This window comes from Aotus nancymaae, unplaced genomic scaffold (assembly GCF_030222135.1).
Source record: "Aotus nancymaae isolate 86718 unplaced genomic scaffold, 86718_ANA_hifiasm-v0.15.2.pri h1tg000028l, whole genome shotgun sequence".
In the NCBI taxonomy this organism is placed as follows: Eukaryota; Metazoa; Chordata; class Mammalia; order Primates; family Aotidae; genus Aotus; species Aotus nancymaae.
This window is the reverse complement of record NW_026988441.1, coordinates 9,226,068-9,250,425: the sequence shown is the minus strand read 5'-3', so window position 1 is coordinate 9,250,425 and position 24,358 is coordinate 9,226,068. Positions and strand designations below refer to the sequence as shown.

At 50.3% G+C, this 24,358-nt stretch overlaps 1 protein-coding gene across 1 annotated transcript; it reads right to left on the bottom strand.

Annotated features, from left to right (window-relative positions):
• Positions 1 to 928: 928 nt before the first annotated feature.
• Positions 929 to 22,680, bottom strand: FBXO46 (F-box protein 46). Its single transcript, XM_012446745.2, has 2 exons — positions 22,602 to 22,680; positions 929 to 3,856 (listed from the first exon to the last, which is right to left on the bottom strand). The coding sequence occupies exon 2, from the start codon at positions 3,776 to 3,778 to the stop codon at positions 1,967 to 1,969; it is 1,812 nt and encodes a 603-aa protein (XP_012302168.2). The 5' UTR covers positions 3,779 to 3,856; positions 22,602 to 22,680; the 3' UTR covers positions 929 to 1,966.
• Between the last annotated feature and the right edge of the window lie 1,678 nt (positions 22,681 to 24,358).

Sequence of the window (24,358 nt, the reverse complement as noted above, 5' to 3'; positions counted from 1 at the left end):
GGAGTTCGAGAGCAGCATGGCCAACATCGTGAAACCCTGTCTCTACTAAAATATAAAAATTAGTCGGGTGTGGTGGTGAGCGCCTGTGATCCCAGCTACTCAGGAGGCTGAGACAGACAGGTGAATCGCTTGAACCCGGGAGGTAGAGGTTGCGGTGAGCCGAGATCGCGCAATTGCACTGCAGCCTGGCAATAAAAGCAAAACTCCATCTCAAAAATAATAATAAGTGGCTATTTTAAAACTTTAATTACAGAGATTTTTAGTAAAGAATGTTTTGTTGGACATATTGCACCCAGCTAAAAGATGGCATTTCCTAGACTCTTGTGCAGCCCTGCTGTGGCTAAGTCTGACGGGTGAGATGTATATAGAAGCATAGTGTAGTGCTTCTGCGAGGAACGGGGTCTCTAAGCAAAATGGTGATAGTAAGAGCAAAATGACCTTGGCTGGGCATGGTGGCTCTCTCCTGTAATCCCAGCACTGTGGGAGGCTGAGGCAGGAGGATTGCTTGAGCCCAGGAGTTTGAGACCAACCTCAGCAACTTGGTGACCCCATCTGTACCAAAAAAGTTAACAAATTAGCTGGGTATGGTGGTATACACCTGTAGAAAACCCAGCTTCTTGGCAGGATAAGGTGGCAGGTTTCCCTGAGCCCAGGAGGTCGCTGCAGTGAGCTGTGATGACACCACTGCACTCCAGCCTTGGTGACAGTGAGACCCTATCTCTAAGAAAAAACAAATCTTGTTTAAGCTACTACTATTTTGAGATTTTTCAAATCCAAACCGACACAGATGAGAAGAGTAAAAAATAATCTCAAGCTAAGGGACTTGGCGAGGGATCCCGTCTCTCCACTTTTCCATCCCCCATGCACAGGCTACAACTCCCCTCTCTTCCCAAACCCTCCCTTCACAACACACAAACCAGTCTGAGCACAGCCTTATAAATATTGATTTTATAGAAAGGACCAATTCAAAATTGGTCAGATGCCACACGCTAGAAGCTTCCAGAACCACAATGATGGGGGAAGAACAAGAGAGAGAGAACAAACAAAAATACCCCAGACCAAAATGCCTGAAAAAATCAAGGTCCTGGTTGACCAAAGGATTCTTAAAAAAACAGAAGGCCGGGGGTGAGGAGACCCCGATGCCTGAACGAGCCCAGAGTGGAAGGAAAAACAACCCAGAAAAGCAAATCCGCAGTCCTGCCCACGGGCCCCCTGCGCTGTCAAGAGCCAGGCAAAGGGCTTCACAGCTTTATGGGAGTGGGGGTGATGGCAGTAGCTTAAACAATAATGGGAGGAGGAGGATTTTTATACTTCAGCTTTTCCCCCTTTCCTCACTGGGGAAGAGGAGACACTGGTAGCTAGAGGTTAAGGAGAAAACAGCATTTCCCCCGCTACCCTAACTTCTTTAATAGGGAAACCATCTAGAAATGGCGGGCTGTCATGAAAAAATCCCAGATCCCACCTGTGACCTGACAGCCCTCAACTCCTAGAGAGGTGAGAACCCTGGTGTGGCAGGTTAGAAGAGGTGCCAACCTTGGGCGCTGCGGCCTCTTGGGAAATAACAGCTCCTGCGAAAAAGAATTGGGGCGTAGGAGAGGATGGGGGACCAGAATGGGGGAACCCTTAAGTGGTACCAAAATTAGCTGCCGTCTGCTCCCTGCTGGTGGGTCCCTGGGGTGGAGAGCGTGGCAAGGAGAGGGTAGGGGCTAAATGGAGAAGTGAGATGCTGATAAAAAAATCACCCTTCTCAGAGGGTCCACCGCCCTGGTTCTGAAGAATAGAAAACCAGCAGGAGCCAGCAGAGTGCTTTCCTGGGTCACTCCCGCTGAACCCCGGCTCAGTTCCGTGGGGGGATCAACGCTGCCTCGAGTGGGGGAATGGGAGCGGGCGGCCCAGTCCGGACCCTCGGCTCCCGGGGGAGGGGGAGGGGCGGGCATAGTGGGCTCTCCCCGCCCCTCCCCCGGCTTCACCTCCCCTCCTCCCGGCCTGCCCGGCCCCCGCCCGGCCCGTTGCAGGGCAGCACCCAGTTGTTATCGTGGAGGCCCAGGCGGCAACCCGGCGTCTCGCGGTCGGCTCGACGGCAGCACATCCAGTAGGAACGTCCGTAAGGCAGGTCGTGGTGGTAGGGCTTGGGGTGCCAGCGGCAGAGCGACACGTCGCCCTTCTCGTATCTCTTGCGGCACTGCTTGCACGGGTCATCGCGGTAGAGTGGGTCTCGGCTCCAGCGCGAGTCTGTGGCCCGCACACCGAACGCCTCGATGATGCCCTTGAAGTGGTGGCAGGTGCACTTGAGGGCGGCCAGTGCGCGCGTGGGCAGGAAGCTGAAGATCTTGACCAGCACGTGCTCGGGCAGCAGCAGCATGTACTGCCGCGGCTCCAGAAGCCGCTGAATCTTGAAGCGGATCTCTAGGAAGTCGTGTGACACGTGCCGGTACAGGCGGCACAGGGAGGTGTCCGCCGTGCCCTCGGCATCGTCCGGGCCAGGCGCGGTGGCCGGCGAGTCTGCCGGGGGAGGCTCCGGGGGCCCGTCCGGCCCGCGGTTCTGGAGGAAGAAGAGCTGGCCCGGAGGCGGCGGCTCCTCGGGGCTGACCGTCAGGCACACAGTTTCCTCCTTCACGTTCTTGGTGCCGTCCTTGCCAAAGAAGATGCATTCATCCACCACGCCCGTCACCACCACGTCCACGTGGAAGCCGGACGCTCCACAGTCCCGGGCAGGGGGCGGAGGAGGCGCTGGGGGAGTGTCCTCGGGCCTCACGGGCGCCGGGCTCTCACCCTCGCTGGCCTCATCCGCCCTGGCCAGCAGGAACTCCACGTTGCTGGGGAGGGCATCCCGCGAGGGGCTGATGAGCTGGTATAAGTCACACGTGATCTTGTCCTTGGCTCGGGCCCCAGGACCTGGGCTGCCAGGGTAGGCACAACCAGGCCTGCCCCCGCCCCCACTGGGCAGGCCGCTGTCTGGTGCACGGGGCTCCCGGCCGTTGGAGATGCGGAAGGCAATGCGCACCTCCCCAGGGCCTGGTCCCGGCCGCTCCTCCTTGCGGAGGCCCTTGGTGGGAGGGCTGTCCCTCTGCGCCTCGAAGTGGGCCACAGCCTCGGCTACACGGCTGCAGTCCCCACCGCCAGACCGCCGTTCGGACCCCACCCCCTTGGCCGGTCCACCCTGCTCAGCCGACACAAAGACTACAGGTGCTGGGGTGGCTGGTCGTGGGTAGCCCTGCAGGGCCAGGGCGGCCCGCTGTTCCACCAGGGCCACCATCTCGGCCACAGAGAGCAGGTCCACGTCCTCACCAGCTGAGGAGGGGCCCTCCTCAGTAGCAGAGGGCCCCTCCCGACCCCCTGGATCAGGAGGAGCCTTGGTGGGGTCAAGACAGCGCCGTCTCCTCTTGGCCTTGGAGCTGTCGCTGCCCCAGTGCCCCTTGACCTTCATGGAGCTGGCCCGGCTGCCCCCACCACACTGGTGGGCCACAAAGAAGGCTACCTTCTCCTTTGTATTCCCAGGCTTGATGACATACCACGTGTCCAGGAGGACTCGACCCTCATCGCCAGCAGCTGCTGCTGAGAGGAGTGGAGCTGGCTGGGAGGCAGGGGCCTCGGTGGCCAAGGCAGGTGGTGTGTTCTCTGAGTGGGCAGGCCCATGGTCTGGCTCAACTCCGCCACCAGGCTCAGCGCAGGCTGATGGCTTGAGGGCCGCAGAAGCTGGGCGAGGCTGGTTCTGTGAGTAGGTGCCAAAGGGCCGGGGGCACCACAGCTGGAAGGGCAGGAGGCTTCCGCGGTCCATGCTGGGGGATGATGGCAGACAGGCTGGGCTTCACCGAATCTCAGGACCTAGATGGTGGTGGGAGGCTCCACATGCCACCTGAGACAGGAAGAGGAGGTTGGGGAGCTAGGGGGATGGCCTTTCTTCCCAGGACCACCCCAACCTCCACCTCTCCAGTAGGGACAGACCAAACCAGACCATCAAGAACTCAATTCCCAGTCAGGCGCAGTGGCTCCCGCCTGTAATCCCAGCCCTTTGGGAGGCTGAGGCAGGCAGATCACCTGAGGTCAGGAGTTCAAGACCAGGCTGACCAACATGGAAATCCCATCTCTACTAAAAATACAAAAATTTGCTAGGTATGGTGGTGCACACCTGTAATCCCAGCTACTTGGGAGGCTGAGGCACGAGAATCACTTGAACCCAGGAGGCAGAGGTTGCAGTGAGCCGAGATCGCATCATTACACTGCAGCCTGGGTAGTAAGAGTGAAACTATGTCTCAAAAAAAAAAAAAACCTCTATTCCCACCACCATGCTCAGGTGAACAGACAGAAGGTTGCAGAGGGGATGAGATGCTCCTTTAACTCACAGAGTGTGAGCCTAACTGACGGCATGCTCCGGCTCCACAGATCCTACACCACTGGCAACTGCTTCACCCACAATCCAGAGGCCTTTACACTGCCATAACCTTTACACTTAAGTGAAAAGACCACTGACAGACAAGGTCCTTTTTCTATTTATTCACTCAGTAGCTTGTTGCTAAAAAGACAGGCATTCCCAGCCCTGCCCACAGCTATGGTTGCTTAAACCCACAGAGAGAGGAACGAGATGGGCTGGGATGGGGAAAAATATCTGAGGTCAGATTCAGACAAGCACTTAAAAAATCAACTTTTCATTTTTTTCAGGTCGTTGGACTTAATAAGAATATCTTAAAGCTGTGTGTCCTCAGTCAGAAAAATGCACACACTTGCCAAGATGGTGCAGGTAATTCCCTGAAGCATGGCTGTGGACATGTGGAATAAGAGGGCCTGTTCTAGAGCCTAGGAGTTCCAGGCTGCAGGGAGCAATGATGGCACCACTGCACTCCAGCCTGGGTGACAGAGTGAGACCCTCTAAAAAAGAACGGGGGTGGTGGCTCGTGCCTGTAATCTTAGCACTTTGGGAGGCCAAGGTGGGTAGACTGCTTGAGTCCAGGAGTTTGAGACCAGCCTGGGCAACATGGCAAAGCCTGTCACTACCAAAAAAGATACAAAAATTAGCTGGGTGGGTGGGCGCATCTTGGGAGGCTACTTGGGAGGCTGCGGTGGGAGGATTGCTTGAGCTGGGGAGGTTGAGGCTGCAGTGAGCTGTAATGCTGTGATCATACCACTGCACTCCAGCCTGGGTGACAGAGAAAGAACCCATCTTGGAATAAAAAAAGAAAAAAAGCAGGGCATGCTCTAGTCTAGCTTTTTCCTCAAACTGCACACAGATAAACAGAGGCTCAGAGAGGGGAAGGGTGATATAGCTAAGATTACAGTGGGTCTGGAGCAAAAAGAGGCTCTCAACTTGGTTTCTGGACTCTTCAATATAGGGTTCTGTTAATAATAACTATTTTATTTTGTAATGATTTGATGTGAATGACCTAATCTGGAGGCAATCTTGTGCATGAGTCCGTTAACGATCACTTTCATTGCAGTTGCTACCTACTAAGTAACACATACCTCAGTCTTTCTCTGGCCCATCTCCCTCCAGACAGCTCAAAACCAAAATGATCCTTTAAGCCTTGAAACTTCCACATGCCTATAGGCCAGCAAGGACAGCAAACTATGGCCCAGAAGCCAAATCCAACTCACTGTCTTTGTAAATAAAGTTTTATTGAAACATGCTCATTTGTTTATGGATGCTTTCATCTTCAACAACAGAGCTGAATAGCAGAACAAAGACCACGTGGCCCGCAAAGCCTATGATATCCATTATCTGGCTCTTTATAAAAAAAGTTTGCCAACTCCTGCAGAACAGACTGTCCATCTAAATTCAAGCAATTCTAGGCCGGGCGTGGTGGCTCACACCTGTAATTCCAGAGCAATTTGGGAGGCCGAGGCAGGTGGATCGTCTGAGGTCAGGAGTTCAAGACCAGCCTGGCTAACATGGCAAAACCCCATCTCTACTAAAAATACAAAAATTAGCTAGGCGTGGTGGAGTGCACCCGTAGTCCCAGCTACTTGGGAGGGTGAGGCAGGAGAATCGCTTGAACCGGGAGGCAGAGGTTGTAGTGAGCTGAGATTGTGTCATTGCACTCCAGCCTGGGCAACCAGAATGAAACTCCATCTCAAAAAAAAAAACAAAAAAAACCCTTCACTGAGTAGAAGTGTGTAAAACAGAAAAAACAAAAACAAAAAACCCCAAATCCAGACAGCCTCCAAGCACTCACAGGTACCAGTAAACACAGAGAATCCCAATGTCAAGAATTTTATTTCCCCCGGATAACCCCTAATCCCACCTACCCCGCAAATACTTCGAGTCCTTGCTGTAATCTCAGTTCAGTGTTAAAAATATCACCCCACGGCCCCTAAAACCTATAGATGGCTGTTTACCAACCACCAATTCACATACATGTTGAGCATCTCAAATCTCAAAATCCAAAATGCTCCCAAATACAGAACTTTCTGAGAACCAAGATGACACTGATGGGATACGCTCATTGGAACATTTCAGATTTTCAGATTTGACATACTCAACTGCTAAGTATAATGCAAATACTCAAAATCTGAAGAAATCCGAAAGCCGAAACACTTCTGGTCCCAAGCTTTTCAGGTAAGCAATACTTAACCTGTATATCCAACTGCCCAGGGAGGCAGGCTAACACAGCAAAAGCCAGTCTCTACAGATGTCATCCTGCACAACCTGGCCAGCCCCTCAAGTCCCCTCATCAGTTCCAACCTTACCTCCAGCATCTTAATGTCCTACCCCAAATATCAAAAACCTTTCAAATACTAGTTTAAACCAATGAACCTAAAAATATCCTCTCCAGCACAGAAGGGCCCAATCTCAATGAATCTATCACAGATCCCAACACAGCAATTTCCCAACCACTCTCCTGGAATCCTATACTCCCCCTAACCCTCCTCCATTATCTAGTTCCACTAGAAGCCCTCCAACAGCAGATGAACTCCGAAAACACAAAAGCTCCCTAATACTTTAAGATGAATCTTAAACCATAAAAATGTTTCACAAAGCAAAAAAAAAAAAAAAAAAAAAAAAAAGAAGGAAACCTTACAAATGTTACAATAGCAGACATGTGCTTATTGCACACTCGCTGTGAGCTTACTAGGTACTGTGCTAACAATCCTGTAATCCTCCTGGGTCCCTAGGAAGCAGGTAGTGTTATTAATCCCCAGTTCCTGATGAGACATCGGTGAAATCTCCTGTCCGGGTTCAGACAGGTAGGAAGAAGTCAGGACACAAGCCCAGACATTCCAGTTCCAGAACCGGTACTCTCCGGCTCTCTGCTTCAGTCTCTCCGGGAACTCCCCAAATCCTATACCCACCAAACACCCCAAAGCACAAAGGGAACCCGATCCCGAAAACACAAACGAACCCAAACCCCAAGGTGCCCCTTAAGCGCAAGGGAACCCCCAAAGTATCCCTTAAACCCCACGCCAAAACTTCCCGAAGCCCCAAAACATTTTGCAAATAAATGCAAAAGGAACCCCCAAATCTTGTAACCGCCCTCCCCAAAGAAACCTTCCAAAACCCTCAGGTGACCCTCGAAACCTATGCACGCCCTCAAAGAGCCCTCACCCGCTGCCCCCTCAAGGCGGCGGGAGAAGGCGGCAGCCCATACGCATGCGTGCGAAGGTAAGAGGGCCCGCCCCTTCGCTCCTCCCCTCCGGCCACCGCGCGGGCTGGCGAGCAACTAGCTTCCCTCCGCCCCTTTGTTGACAGAAGCGCGCGTGACGCCCTCAGCCAATGAGAGGCCGCCATTCGGAGCCGTGCCCATATAAGGCAGGCCTTGGCGAAGGGGCCCAACTTCGAAATAGGGAGGAGTAGGCGAGAGGTGACGGGAGGGGGTGGTGGGGTAGACACAGCCAGATTTAAGGGAGCGTGGAACAACTCCCAACGTCCAGCTAAACAGAACAAGGTCATGGCAAAGGCCACGACACTCCAGGGGAGGCTTATTACACAACGTTCCCTCGAACAGAAGCCCTGACTGACGCTTGAGATTTAAAGGGCCAGGCAGCGCAGAGATTAAGAACACCAAGGCGGAAGGAAGCAGGCGGAGAGATCAGAGTGTCCAGCTTTGGTTGGGAACTGTGGGGAGCTGTCCGCGGGGGAACTATGCATCGGGATCACCTGCCCCTCAAAGACAAACGGGCAGAACCCTACGAAGGTTCCCGCGGCAACTGAATCCAAGCCTCTGGGCCTGGCATTCAAGGCTCAGGCCGTGTAGCCACTCGGAGTTGCCAGTTCAGCCTTTCCAAACCGGCGCCCCAAACCTGCCACACTTAGTACAAAAGGGCAGCCAGAAGAGTCCTGTTAAAGCATAATCCTATAAACCTGACCACGTCCCTATCCCGGTGAGAACCTGCCATGGCTCCCCAGTGCCCTCTGGAAAAAGCCCAGGTACCCCACCGGTCCAGCTACATCCCTCCCCACCCCTCCATCCTGCAGGCAATACCCCAGTGCACCCTGGTGGGCACCTGATCTGGCATACATAGAATACTCACGCCCCATCTGATCCGCGGTAGGAGTGATCATCTCCACCCTATGGATGAAGAAACTGACGCAGGGCAGGTCTCCTGACCACAAGGTCATACAGAGCTGGGGTGTGAGCTGCAGCAGGGATATGAAGCCAGGGAATCTGATTTCAGAGTCACTGTGCCCTACTGTTTCACTATGGGGTATCAACTCGATCACCCCTCCTCCAGGAAGCTGACACCCCCAAACCCCGTAGGCTGGGTCAGGCTCCACCCAGGACACCCAAGCGGTGCACTCATTGCTATCTACTCCTCAAGAGTCACCCAGCTCTTGCCTTCCCTGGTCTCTGCATTTGCTGTTCCCACCAACTGCAATACATTCCCCCTTAACATGGCTCAATTCCTTACTTCATTCAGGTCTGTGTTCAAATGCAGTTTTAGTAGAGAGGCCTTCCGCAATTCCCATCCTGGAAACCACCCACCTGCCCAGAGGGGACCTCTGGGTTCCCTCTTCCCTGCCCACTCTGGGTCATCATTGTCTGGGGGTGGGTCTCTCTCCCCCACTGTGATCCTCCTCTGGAGGCAGGATCTTTTAACTGAGATCTTTCACACTGAGCCCAGCACAAGGCCCTACACTAGGTCAGCTTTCAGCAAGTACTCCATGAAAATCAATTCCTTGTAATACATTGTGAACCAAAAATATGCAAAATCAAAAGATGGCAAAAAAAACTGGCTGGGAAAACATGAACTAAGAGACAAGTAGAAGAGTAACATTACCCCTTTAAAAGAAAAAAAAAAAAACTGGGCAGGGTGCGGCAGCTCCCCAGTACTTTGGGAGGCCAAGGTGGGAAGATCACTTGAGCTCAGGAGTCTGAGACCAGCCTGGGCAACGTGGTGAAACCCCATCACTACAAAAAATACACAAATTAGCTGGGTGTGGTGGTGCGCCTGTAGTCCCAGGTACTCAGGAGGCTGAGGTGGGAGGACTGCATAAGCCCAGGAGGTAGAGGCTGCAGTGAGCTGAGATTGGGCCACTGCACTCCACTCTGGATGACAGCATGAGACTCTCTCAAAATTAAATTAAAAAGAAATAAACAAATAAAAAATAAACTGACAAAAGCAAAGGATGACAAAACAAAATGACCCATTATTTACTTCTCTACACGAGTCCATGGGGCTGGGGGAGGAAGATGGAAATGACCCATTATACACAAAAGTTCTCAACATACATGATCCAAATGCTATGGCCTCCAAATATATAAGGCAAAAAACAGCCATCTCTGCACATGACAGCCATAAACTTATAAAATGACAAGGGGGGCCAGATGTGGTGGCTCACGCCTGTAATCCAAGCACTTTGGAGGCCAAGGCGGGCGGATCACCTGAGGTTGAGAATTTAAGACCAGTCAGACCAACATGGTGAAACCCCGTCTTTATAAAAAAAAAAAAAGAAATACATGTAAAATATTTTAAAAAAAGAAAAAAAAAGACAAGGGAAAGTTTGTTAAATCCACAATTGATATGAGAAAGCTTAACATATTTCTAAGAAAAGACTGCTTGAGAAAATAAAATTAGTAAGGACCTGAACCACACAATCTAGACCCTTGGTCGAATGCCCCCTACAATGAAATAATCCACGTTTACATCCCTAGCACACATGGAGTGTTTGCAAAAACTTGTCTCTGACATTCACTGCGGTCCTGCATGCTGGCCCTGGGTTGGGCCCTGGAACACACAGGTGACACTAAGTTCCCCAGGAATGGCTCATGGGAAAGGGGTCAGACATCCAAATAAACAGTCATAACCAACATGAACATATTAGACAGAAAATGATAATCACAACAGCAGTCAATACTCAAGTACTCTACAAATAAGAACTTATTTGATTCTTATATCTCCTATCTGTAATTTCACGTTAAAGACTAGGAAACTGAGGCAGAGAATGGCTAAGTAATTGCCCTCATTTACAGCGTCCTGGCAGAACTCTCTGTGAGCATGTGTTTTGTTTTTCGTTGTTTTCTGAGACCGTCTCATTGTCCCCCCAGGCTGGAGTGCAGTGATGCAATCTCACCACCTCACTGCAGCCTCAATCTCCTGGGCTCAGGTGATCCTCCCATCTGAGCTGCCTTTTTTTCTTTTTTTTTAAGACGGAATCTTGTTCTGTCACCCAGGCTGTCGTACAGTGATGCGATCTTGGCTCATTGCAACCTCTGCCTCCCAGGTTCAAGCGACTCACTTGTCTCAGCCTCCCAAGTATCTGGGACTACAGGCGCATGCTACCATGCCCAGCTAATTTTTGTATTTTTAGTAGAGATGGGGTTTTGCCATGTTGGCCAGGCTGATCCGCCCTCCTCAGCCTCCCAAAGTGTTGAGATTACAGGCATGAGCCACTGCACCCGGCCTAATTTTTGTATTTTTAGTAGAGATAGGGTTTCACCACGTTGGTAAGGCTGGTCTTGAACTCCTGACCTCAAGTGATCCACCGGCCTCAGCCTCCCAAAGTGCTAGGATTACAGGTGTGAGCCACCATTTCCAGCCTATCTGTCTTCTGAGGAGCTGAAACCACAGGTGTATACCTCCATGCCCAGCTATTTTTTACGTTTTTTTGTACAGATGAGGTCTCACTATGTTGCCTAGGCCTGTCTTGAACTCTTGGGCTCAAGCAATCTTCCACCTTGGCCTCCCCAAGTGCTATAGGCATGAGCCACCACACCTAGTCAGAACTTAGAACCAAAGATCAGCTGACTCCAGAGCTCAAGGTCTAAACTACAATATAAACATCATCCTGGATGGGCACGGTGGCTCATGCCTGTAACCTCAGCACTTTGGGAGGCCAAGATGGGTGGATCACCTGAGATCAGAAGTTTGACACCAGCCTGGCCAACATGGTGAAACCCACGTCTCTATTAAAAATACAAAAATTGGCCAGGTGTGGTAGCAGGCACCTGTAATCCCAGCTACTTGGGAACTTGAAGCAGGAAAATCGCTTGAACCCAGGAGGCGGAGGCTGCAGTAAGCCGAGATCGCACCACTGCACTCCAGCCTAGGTGACAGAGCGAGACTCTTATCTCAAAAAAAAAAAAAAAAAAAAAAAAGTGAAAGGGTGAAAAACAACAGAATAAACTAAACCAAGAAGGAAAAATAGGCTGGGTGTGGTGGCTCATGCCATCTCAGAACTGTGGGAGGCTGAGGCAGACAGACCGCTTGAGCCCATGAGTTCAAGACCAGCCTGGGCAACATGGTGAAACCCCGTCTCTACTAAAAATACAAAAGTTAGCCAGCATGCAACTGCAGTCCCAGCTACCCAGGAGGCTGAGGCAGGGAGAACTGCTTGAACCCAGGAGACAGAGGTTGCAGTGAGCTAAGATTGTACCACTGCACTCCAGCCTGAGCAACAAAGCGAGACCCTGGCTCAAAAACAACAAAAAAAGAAAGAAAGAAAGAAAGGAAAAATAATGATAAATAATAAAAAGTAGATGTCTGACCCCACCTCACTTCTCCATCCCCACCCCTAGTCAGATGACCCCATTCCCCATCACAGGGCCAGGGTCACACCCAGCACAGGGCTGGGCACACAGCAGGTTGCAGGTTATCAGAAATGCGCTTGCCCAGTCACGTGGGAATTGGTGGCAGGACACCATGGTTTCATTCCTGGTCCTGGTCCTTGTTCCTTCTTTTTTTTTGAGACGGAGTCTTGCTCTCCAGACTGGAGTGCAGTGGTGCAATCTCAGCTCACTGCAACCTCCGTCTCCTGGGTTCAAGTAATTCTCCCTGCCTCAGCCTCCTGGGTAGCTGGGATTACAGGCACCCGCCACCATGCCCGGCTAATTTTTGTATTTTTAGTAGAGACGGGGTTTCACCATGTTGGCCAGGCTGGTCTTGAACTCCTGACCTCAGGTGATCCGCCTGCCTCCCATAGTGCTGGGATTACAGGCATGAGCCACTGCGCGCCTGGCTCTAGTTCTTTCTATGCCCCACCCTGCTGCTCCTTTGTCCACAATCCCGACTCATCCATACCTTGCCCCTGGTTTTTTGGCCTTAAGAGTCTGCTGGGTCCTCTCCCTTTTAAGTTTTCCTTTCTGATTAATAGCTCCCTGAAGGTGGGACTCATCTAAGCCCTGAGATCCTGGAAGCAGACAGGAACCAGGCAAGGCCTGCTGGATTCCAGCTTTCCTACTTCTGGCAATATGACCTCAAGCAGGTTTTGCATCCCCATGTGCCTCAGTTTCCCTCACTGTAAAATGGCAATAATGAGAGCATCCACCCAGGGGCTGGCTGACCATCTGCTGAAACAAACCCAGAAGAGCACCTGGTACCAGTCTGGCACTAAGGAATAGCCCCATATGCTGGTTCTGGGATTAAAAAGAAAAAGTAGGCTGGGTGTGGTGACTCACAACTATAATCCCAGCACCTTGGGAGGCTGAAGCAGGCAGATCACTTGAGGTCAGGAGTTTGAGACCAGCCTGGACCAAAGGGCAAAATCTCATCTCCACTAAAAATACAAAAAATTAGCTGGGCGTAGTGATAGGCGCCTGTAATCCTAGCTACTCGGGAGGCTGAGGCAGGAGAATTGCTTGAACCTGGGAGGTGGAGGTTACAATGAGCTGAGACTGCACTACTGCATTCTAGCCTGGGCGACACAGGGAGACTCCATCTCAAATAAATAAATAAATAAATAAAAATAAAAGTGAAGGATAAGGGTGGTGACTCATGCCTTAAACCCAGAACTTTCGGCGGGGCCAGGGCAGGAGGATTGCTTAAGCCCAGGAGATCAAGACCAGCCTGGGAAACAAACTGAGACGACATCTCTAAAATAAATTTTTAATTGGCTGAGGATGGTGACATGAGCCTGTAGTTCCAGCTACTCAGGAGGCTGAGGCAGGAAGATTCACTGGGCCCAGGAGTCTGAGGCTGCAGTGAGCTATGATCATGCCACTGCACTCTAGCCTAGGCAACAGAGGCAGGCCCTGTCTCTAAGTAAATAAATGAATAAAACACTTGTGGACTACTTAAAGAATGAACCCTCATTTCCCAGAGGAGGAAACTGACATCCAACGGGATCAAGTGACTTACCCAAGGTCACATGGCTGATGACAGATGAAGCCAGGATTCAAAGCCAGGCACTCTGGCTCCAGAGCTTGTGCTCAATACATTTTTCATTTTGTTTTGTTTTGTTTTTGTTTTTTGTTTTGTTTTGCTTTGTTTTTTTCTTTTTTTTTTGAGACAGAGTTTCGCTCTTGTTACCCAGGCTGGAGTGCAATGGCGCGATCTCGGCTCACTGCAACATTCGCCTCCTGGGTTCAAGCAATTCTCCTGCCTCAGCCTCCCGAGTAGCTGGGATTACAGGCACGCGCCACCATGTCCAACTAATTTTTTGTATTTTTAGTAGAGATGGGGTTTTACCACGTTGACCAGGATGGTCTCGATCTCTTGACCTCGTGATCCACCCGCCTTGGCCTCCCAAAGTGCTGGGATTACACGAGTGAGCCACCACGCCCGGCTGTTTTTGTTTTTTATTTGAGATGATCTCACTCTGACACCCAGGCTGGAGTGCAGTGGTGCTGTCACAGCTCAATATAGCTTTAACCTCCTATATAGCTTTAACCTCCTTAGCCACCAAGCCTAACTAATCCTTTTTTTTTTTTTTTTTTTTTTGAGATGGAGTTTTGCTCTTGTTGCCCAGGCTGGAGTGCAATGGTGTGATCTTAGCTCACTGTAACCTCCGCCTCCCAGGTTCAAGTGATTCTCCTGCCTCAGCCTCCCGTGTAGCTGGGACTATAGGTGCGTACCACCACGCCTAGCTAATTTTTTGTATTTTTAGTAAAGACAGGGTTTCACTTCACCGTGTTAGCCAGGATAGTCTCAATCTCCTGACCTCGTGATCTTCTTGCTTCAGTCTCCCAAAGAGCTGGGATTATAGGCATGAGCCACCGTCCTTGGCCCCAACTAATTCTTCTTAAAAATTTATTTGAGGCTGGGCACAATGGCTCATGCCTATAATCCCAGCACTATAGGAGGCAGAGGTGGGTGGATCACGAGATCAGGAGTTCGAGACCAGCCTGACCAACATGGTGAAACCCCGTCTCTACTAAAAATACAAAAATTAGCCAGGCGTGGTGCTGCGTGCCTATAATCCTAGCTACTTGGGAATCAGGAGAATCGCTTAAACCTGGGAGGTGGAGGTTGTGGTGAGCCGAGAGCATGCCATTGCACTTCCGCCTGGGCAACAGAGGGAGACTCTGTGTCAAAAAAAAAACCTCCTTTCTTCTAATCAATAAAATAAAAAAGAAATTACTTGAAAATGAAAAAAGAGATACAATTAAAACAAAAAAAAATTTGAGGCCAGGCATGGTGGCTCACAATTATAATCCTAGCACTTTGGGAGGCTGAAGCAGGCATATCACTGGAGCCTAGGAGTTTGCGACCAGTCCCTGCAACATAGTGAAACCCTGTCTCTACAAAAAATAAACAAAATTAGCGTGGTGGTGCACGCCTGTATCCCAGCTACTCAGGAGGCTGAAGTCGGAGGATCGCTTGAGCCTGGGAGGGTGAGGCTGCAGTGAGCTATGACTGCACCACTGCACTCCTGCCTGGGCCACAGAGTGAGACCCTGTCTCTTAAAAACAAAAACAAAACAAAACGAAAGATAAGGAAAAGGGAGGGTAATGAAGACTTTGAAACTCACTGACTGGGCTGGGCGTGGTGGCTCACGTCTGTAATCCCAGTACTTTGGGAGACCGAGGCAGGCAGATCTCAAGAGAATTTGGAAGGGTGAGGGTATGATTCTAAATCAAGGGGGCTAGGCACAGTGGCACATGCCTGTAATCCCAGCATTTGGGGAGGCTGAGGAGGATGGATCACTTGAGCCCAGGAGTTTGAGACCAGCCGGGGCCACATGGCAAGAACTCATCTCTATCTTATGGGGGGAAAAAAAAAAAAAAAGAGCTGGGCACAGTGGCTCAGGCCTGTAATCCTAGCACTTTGGGAGGCCAAGGCAGAAGGACTGCTTGAGTTTAGGAGTTGGAGGCCAGCCTGGTCAACACAGTAATAGCCTAACTCTACTAAAATTTAACAAAAAAGAAACCTAAAACTAGCTGGTTGTGGTGGCACAGGCCTGTAATCCCACTACTTGGGGGGCTGAGGTGAGAGGACTGCTTGAGCCTGGGAGGTTGAGGCTGCAGTGAGCCCTGATGGTACTACCACTGCACTCCAACCTGGGAGAAAGAGTGAGGCTCTGTCTCAATAAATAAATAAATAATAAATCAAGGGGTCAGGAATGGCACCACTAAGCAGGTGTCACGAGCCAAACCTTTGAGAAAACTTGTGCTTTTAGGAGTAAGACAGCTTTACCATAGCAGTTAGAAATACACCATTAAACATGGTAAAAAATACAATTTTTTTCTTTGTTTCCTAGTATATGTCACAGGTTTTGAAATAAAAGTGGTAAAAATACCATTTTGTATGAGTAAGCTTCAGACAAGCACAGGCTGCAAACAAACTTGAGATTTTAAGAAAAGGCAAAATAACTTGGAAAGCAGACAAATGCTCTAAGACAAATAAATGAAGGCAATGGAAAACAAAGAAGTGTCGGGTCACCCCAGGGTGGCCAGATGTGACACACAGAACAGGGACAAGTGAGAGATCGGCAACTTTTCCCTAAACCAATAGATTTGCAGATAATTCAATGAGAGTCGGAGACAGAATGTTAAAAAGAATCCCTGAAAGCAGTGACAGGCAGGCAAAGCTAGCATAAGGGGCTGAAAATGAATCGGGAATAGAGAAACTCAAACTTGAAAATGAGCATAGATGCCCGCATACCTACCACACCAATAAGACAACAGCGAGTTCCCCAATGACAGGGTGGGGTCTACACCCCGTACAGGCCGTGGCACATGTTAAGTGCTCTACTAACACTTGTGGGCCAGGAGCCGTGGCTCATGCCTGTAATCCCAATACTTTGAGAGGCTGTGGTGGGAGGATCACTTGAGCCCAGGAATTCGAGACCAGCCTGGGCAATATAGCAAGACCCTGTCAATACAAAACAAAAAATTTGTTTGTTTGAGATGGAGGGTTGCTGTGTCACCCAGGCTGGAGTGCAGTGGCGCGATCTCAGCTCACTGCAACCTTGGCCTCCCAGGTTCAAGAGATTCTTGTGCCTCAGCCTCCCGAGTAGCTGGGACTACAAGCACATGCCACCATGCCCAGCTAATTTTTGTATTTTTAGTAGAGATGGGGTTTCACCATGTTGGCCAGGCTAGTCTCAAGCTCCTGATCTCAATTGATCTGCCCACCTTGGCCTGCCAAAGTGCTGGGATTACAGGCGTGAGTCACTGTGCCCTGCCAACAACAAAAAAAGGTTTTTTAAATAGTTGGGCGTGGTGGTGAGCGTCTCCAGTCCCAGCTTCTCTGGAGGCTGAGGCAGGAGGATCACTTGAGGCCAGGAGGTTGAGGCTGCAGTAAGCTATGATTGCACCCCTGTACTCCAGCCTGGGCAACAGAGACAGGCCCTGTCTCTAAATAAATAAACAGGCTGGGCTCAGTGGCTCAACCGTGTAATTCTAGCACATTGGGAGGCTGAATCTGGCAGATCCCTTGAACTCAGGAGATCAAGACAAGCCTGGACAACATGTATTTTTTGTCTCTACAAAACTTACAAAAATTAGCCAGGTATGGTGGCATGCCCCTGTAGTCCCAGCTTTTTGGAGGCTGAGGTGGGAGGATGGCTTAAGCCCAGGAGGTAGAGGTCACAGTGAGCCAAGATAGTGCCACTGCACTCCAGCCCTCGAAACAGAGTCAGACCCTGTCTCAAAAAATAAATGAACAAATAAATGAATAACTAAAACACTTGTGGGCCGGGTGTGGTGGCTCACACCTGTAATCCCAGCACTTTGGGCAGGCTGACAGCTTCAGTCTCGCTGTTCAGGACCAGCCTGAGCAACATGGCAAAACCCTGTCTCTACAAAAAATTTTTAAAAAATTAGCCAGGAATGGTGACCCGTGCCTGCAGTCCCAGCTACTTGGAAGGCTGAGGTGGGAGGATGGCTTGAGACGGGGAGGTGGAGGCTGCAGTGAGTCAAGATCGTACCACTGCACTCCACCCTGGGCAACTAAAAAAAGTAAATAAGACTAAATAAACAAACACTTAAGGAATGAACCCCCATTTTCCAGATTCAAAGCCAGGCACTCTGACTCCAGAGCTTGCGCTCAGTACGTTTTTCTTTTTGTTTTGTTGTTGCTTTTTTTTTCTTTGAGATGCTGTTGCTCTGTCACCCAAGCTAGAGTGTAGTGGGCTATCAGAGCTCGCTGCAGCTTCAACCTCCTGGTCTGTGATTCTCTCACTTCTGCCTCCAGAGGTGTTGGGACTACAGGCTCATGCCACCAAGCCTGACTAATTTTTAAAAAAAAAATTATTTGAGGCTGGGTGAAGTGGCTCATGCCTGTAATTTCAACACTTTGGAAGGACAAGTCCGGCAGATCATTTGAGCCCAGAAGTTCAAGACCAGCCTGGGCAACATAGTGAGACACGGTCCCTACCAAAAGAATACAGAAATTAGCTGTATGTGGTGGCATGCTTCTCAGGAGGCTGAGGTGAGAAGATCACCTGAGCCCAGGAAGTTGGGGCTGCAGTGAGCTGAGATCGCACCACTGCCCTCCACTCTGGGCGACAGAGTGAGACTCCATCAAAAAAACAAAACAAAACAAAACAAAAAAACAAGGTCAGGCACAGTGGCTCACATCTATAATTCCAGCACTTTGGGAGGTCGAAGTGGGTGGAGCACTTGAGGCCGGGACCTCCAGCCTGGCCAATAAGACGAAAATCTCTCTACTAAAAATACAAAATTTAGCAGGACATGGAAGTACACACCTGTAAGCCCAGCTACTGGGGAGGCTGACGCAGGAGAATCACTGGAACCCGGGAGGCGGAGGTTGCAGTGAGCTATCATGCCACTGCACTCCAGCCTGGGCAACAAAGCGAGAGTTGCTGTCTCAAAAAAAAAAACAAATGTATTTGTAGAGATGAATTTTCCCTGTGTTGCCCAGGCTGGTCTCAAACTCCTGAGTTCCAGTGATCCTGCCACCCTGGTTAATCCCAGCCTCCCACCTTGGCCTCCTGAAGTACTGGGATTGTAGGCATGAGCCACCTCGCCCAGCCTCAATACCTTTTCTTGAAAGAATAAAAATCATAGAAAAACCAGGCACGGTGGCTCACGCCTGTAATCTCAGCACCAGCAGGTGGATCAGAAGGTCAGGAGTTTGAGACCATCCTGGTCAACATAGTGAAACCACGTCTCTACTAAAAATGCAAAAATTAGCCAGGTGTGGTGGCAGGCACCTGTAGTCCCAGCTACTAGGAAGGCTGAGGCAGGAGAATCACCTCAACCTGGGAGGCAGAGGTTGCAGTGAGCCAAGATCGAGCCACTGCACTGCAGCCTGGGTGACAGAGCAAGACTCCGTCTCAAAAAAAAAAAAAAAAATTATCGGAAAAATCTCACACTTATTGACAGCATAATACACTCTAGGCATTTTGTATATGTCACCTCATCAGTTACCACATCAACTCCTTACGAGAAGCTCTGAGTTTAAATGTGGTCCCATTTTTACATGAGAATACTGAGGCCGGCTGGGCCTCTTGGCTCATGCCTGTAACCCCAGCACTTTGGGAGGCCAAGGTGGGTGGGTGGATCACTTGAGGTCAGGAGTTCAAGACCAGCCTAGGCAACATGGTGAAACGCTGACTCTACAAAAATTAGACAGGTGTGGTGGCAGACACCTGTAGTCCCAGATACTCAGGAGGCTGAGGTGGGAGGATCCCTTGATCTCAGGAGGTAGAGGCTGAAGTGAGCCAAGATCACCCCAGCCAGGGCAACAAAGTGAGAGCCTGGCTCAAAACAAAACAAACAAAACAAAAAGAGACCGGCCGTGGTGGCTCACACCTATAATCCTGGCACTTTGAGAGGTCGAGAGTTCAAGACCAGCCTGGACAAGATGGTGAAACCCCAACTCTACTAAAAATACAAGAATTAGCTGGGTGTGGTAGCACAAGCCTGTCATCCCAGCTACTCAGGAGGCTGAGGCAGGAGAATCGCTTGAACCCGGGAGGCGGAGGTTACAATGAGCTGAGATTTCGACACTGCATTCCACCTGGACGACAGAGCGAGATTCTGTCTCAAAAAAAAAAAAGAAAGAAAGAAAAAGAAAAAGAAAACTGAGGCCCAGAGTAGGAATGCAGCTTGGCCAAGGACACACAGCAACAGAAGCAGGGATTTTACTGTGGGCCTATCTGAAGCCAATGTTTTCAACCATAAGCTTAGTATCACAGCCACTGAATAAAGCCCAGAAAGCTCACAAGAAACAAGCCAAACTGTTTCAAGGTGAATTTACAAAGTGGTCAAACTGCCCAATGAAGCCCTAATGACCCAAACATTAGAGGAACAAAAGCAAACTCACAACAACAAAAACCTAGTTAGAAATATTTTCTATTCACTGCAACACCTGGAGGTAGGCCAGACTGGGTATTTGGCGGGGACAAGAACGGGAATGAGGACACATTGACTTTCTTTTTTCTCTTTTTTTGAAACAGAGCCTCTGTCACCCGGGCTGGAGTGCAGTGGCCAGTCTTGGCTCACTGCAACCTCCACCTCCTGGGTTCAAGAGACTCTCATGCCTCAGCCTCCTGAGTAGCTGGGATTACAGGTGTGCACCACCACACCTGGCTAAGTTTTGTAGTTTTAGTAGGGACGGGGGTTTGCCATGTTGGCCAGGCTGGTCTTGATCGAACTCCTGGCCTTGGGCCATCTGCTTGCCTCAGCCTCCCAAAGTGTTGGCATTATAGGCATGAGCCACCATGCCCCGCCCACAGATTGAGTTTGTAAGCATGCTCTCCAGGAATCATTGGATTTAGGAGCCCAGGGGTGGAGGGCAGGGACATGATGACAGCATGAGAAAGAAAGGAGGCAGCCTGACATCTTCCCTCTCTGGTTCCTCTCTACTGCCTTCTCTTTCCCACCACATTCAAAAACAACAAACTCACATGTATTGAGCCCTTTCCTAAGTATTGGAGTAAGGGCTCACTAAGTAAGTTCCACTTCACTGCATTATCTTCCTGAACCTTCTCACCTTCCTAGGGTTACTCATCCCCAAAAGACTTGCCCAGGGCCAGGCGTGGTGGCACATGCCTGCAATCCCAATACTTTTGGAGGCTGAGGCAAGATGACCCTTTGAGACCACCCTGGGCAACACAGTGAGACCCAGATATCTATAAAAATAAAAACAAAAAAAAAATCAACCGCATGTAATAAAAAATTAGTTCCAGCTAGTTGGGAGGCTGAGGTGGGAGGATCACCTGAGCCCAGGAGGTGAAAGCTGTAGTGAGCCATGATTGTGCCAATGCATTCCAGCCTGTCTGGGCAACAGAGCAAGACCCTGTCTTAAAAAAAATAGAAATAGGGCCAGGCGCAGTGGCTCACACCTGTAATCCCAGCACTTTGGGAGGCCGAGGTGGGTAGATCACCTGAGGTCAGGACTTTGAGACCAGTCTGACCAACATGGAGAAAACCTGTCTCTACTAAAAATACAAAAATTAGCCAGATATAGTGGCGCACGCCTGTAATCCCAGCCTCTTGGGAGGCTGAGGTAGGAGAATGCTTGAACCTGGGAGGCAGAGGCTGTAGTGAGCTGAGATACCACTGCACTCCAGCCTGGGTGAGAAAGGGAGACTCTGTCTCAAAATAAATAAATAAATAAAGTAAATAAATAAAAATAACAGACTTTCTTAAGGTCATATAGCAGGTAAATGGCAGAACTAATATTCTAGACTTCTTTGTTCTCTATTTCTACTCATCACATTGTGTATTTCAGTATGGAGAGGGGACTAAATTACAGTGCTGAAAGCACAGATTCTGAGCCAGGCTGCCAAGATCCGAATCCTGAGTCTAGCAATTAGTGCTGGATAGCCTTGGGAAAGTTGCTTAATTTCTCTGTACCTCTTCGTCCTTTCTGTAAAACGAAGAAAATAACAGCACCTACCCCTCAGGAGTGTTATCAGAATTAAACGAGTTAATGTGTACAAACAGCTAAGGACAGGGCCAGGCATTTTGTAAAACAATAAGCGTTAGCTGTAATCCACAGTGGGGAGCCCCTACATGCTTCTGAGGTGGGGTGTGTGCCCAGATCAGTGCCAGGTTTTGAGAAAATGCCTCTGGGACTGAACTGGAAAGAAGGGAATCCATTAGCACCTGTAACCCAGTCACATCCCAGGGGTGGAGAACTTCCCACCAACAGCTCTGAGACTGGAATGTAATTCACAGCCCAGCTCTCCCACTAATAGTAACGATTTTAATGACTCCCTTTAACCCTGTTCTCAGAGGCATGCTTGCTGTTCCCATACTACAGATAAGGGCACTGAGGCTCAGAGACTTGCCCATGGCACAAAGGAGTGGCAAAATAAGGGAGGTGAATGCTGTACTTCTCATAGGGATATACACCACTACACTCTTCTAAATTACACTGGGGAAGAGAAGCTGTGAAAGGCTGTCTCAACGGCCCTTATCTGGCCACATTATCCTACAGTTCTGTGCCTGTCCAGCTTACCGGGAGTCTCTGGCGGGACTAGGAAATTATCACTACATCCAGGCCCCTCAGTTCAGGTTCCTCACCCCATCCTCAGTCCTGGAGCCTAACCCACACTCTATCCTACCATTGATTTCTCTCTCCCACCTTCTCAACTTGCCTTTCTGCCCCCAATCCGATTCAGAGGCCCCAACCCATCGCGTCCACTGTTCGCCTGTCCCTTGGAGCTTCCACATCCCCTCACTCATCCTAACCCTGACCCTCATACCCTCGCCGCAGGTTAAGCCCCCTCGAAATTGACCCCTTCAGGGCCTCTATCTGGACGTCCAGTCCAGTCTCCAACTCGGGGCCCACTTCCCCAGCTCTGAACCCCTTTACAATCAATTCCAAAGCTCCACTCCCACCCCACCTCCAAGACCCCTCCCCAAGCCACCATTCTTCGACTACTATCTCCGTCTCCCATTCCTCCCAATCCCCTCTCCCAGGCAATCTCCCCTCGCCCAGCCCCTTCTTTCGCCCCTGCCTCTTTCCCCTCGTCACCTGGTCCCGAACCCCCGTCCCGACTCTCCAGCGCCCCCGGCCCATGCCTGGGCTCTCACCATCGCCGCGCGCTACATCTCCCTCGGCTACGCGGGTTTCCCCCACTCGCTCCTCTCCAGCCTCCCCTTCCGGGTTCTCGTCCCGAAGCCCGCTGGGAATTGAAGTCCGGGCAGCCACGGACTACATCTCCCAGAAGGCAGCACGGTCAAGCTTGGAGGTGGGGTGGGAAGCAAAATAGGCGGGCGGAGGGAAAAAACGACTCGAACTCCCGGGGGACAAAGCCGGGGAGGACTTGGCAGCGCAAGCGCAGGGCGCTTCCCCGCGGGGCGCTCTGGGAGATGGAGTCTAGCCAGGAGGGCTCCATTTTTGCCCGGGGCCCTTGGGAAGGGAATTGAGAATATTGCAACAGGGCCATGATGAGGGGTGGAGAGTTGGGGAAGAGCAAATTTATTATTCATTTGAGCAGATCAACACAATAGTTAACAGCTCCTTGTACTTTTCCAAACTCCTTCCCATCCATCCCCTCCCTTCTTACCTCCTGATTTACATATGAGAAAATTAAGCCTTAGGAGGAAGGAAAGTCCCACGCATTACGAGTTAGTCCACATCATCGAATAGCAGCTCCACAATGCGCGAGCCCAGGAGTTCCAGGCAGTGAGCTAGGGTTGCACCACTGCCTCCATGCAGTTCAGCCTGGGCGACAGAGTGAGACCCTGCTGTCTCTTAAAATTAAAAAAAAAAAAAAAAAAAAAAGCAGCAGCAGCTCCACGAGGGCAGAGATCTCTGTGTACCTTGTTCAAGCACCTAGAACAGCGTGAATATGTGTTCAGTAAATATTTATTGCATCGGAACTATATGCCAGACACCCTGCAGACAATCCTAGTAAGAATTACCATCCCAAATTTATAAGGCAAAAAGAGATTAAGCCTCTTGTCGCTGGCAACACAGCCAAGAAAACGATTTGAAATGAAATGTATCGGATTCCAGGCCTTCTACTCTTGACTAGGTCGTTATATCACCTCCCCTTAAGATGTATTTTCCAGACTGCGTGCAGTGGCTCATGCTTATAATCTCAGCTGGGAGAATGGCTTTAGTCCAGGAGTTCAAGACGAACCTGGGCGACAAAGTGAGAACCTTGTCTTTACAAAAAAACTAGCCAGGCATTGTAATATACCTGTAGTCCCAGCTACTGGGCAGGCTGAGGTGGAAGGATGGGTCAACCTCTGAAAGTGGAGGCTGCAATGAACTGTGATTGTGCGACTGGGTGACAGAGCTTGTTTCAAAAGAAAAAAAAAAACGGAGTATTGCTCTTGTTGCCCAGTCTGGAGTGCAATGGCGGTTCTCGGCTCAGGCAATCTTCACCTGTCAGCTTCAAGTGATTCTCCTGCCTCAGCCTTCCTAGTAATTGGAATTATAGGCATGTGCCACGACGCCTGGCTAATTTTTTTGGTATATTTAGTAGAGACGGGGTTTCTTTATGTTGGTCAGGCTGGTCTGAAACTTCCGACCTCAGGCGATCCGCCCACCTCAGCCTCCCAAAGTGCTGGGATTATAGGCATGAGCCATTGCTCTCGGCCTTTTTCTTTTTGAGACAGAGTCTCATTCTGTCGCCCAGGCTGGAGTGCAGGGGCACAATCCTGGCTCATTCAACCTCCCAGGTTCAAGTGATTCTCTTGCCTCAGCCTCCTGAGTAGATGGGACTACAGGGGTGCGCCACCACGCCCGGATAATTTTTGTATTTTTAGCAGAGACGGGGTTTGACATTGTTGTCCAGGCTGGTCTTGAACTCCTGACCTCAGGTGATCTCCCTGCCTCG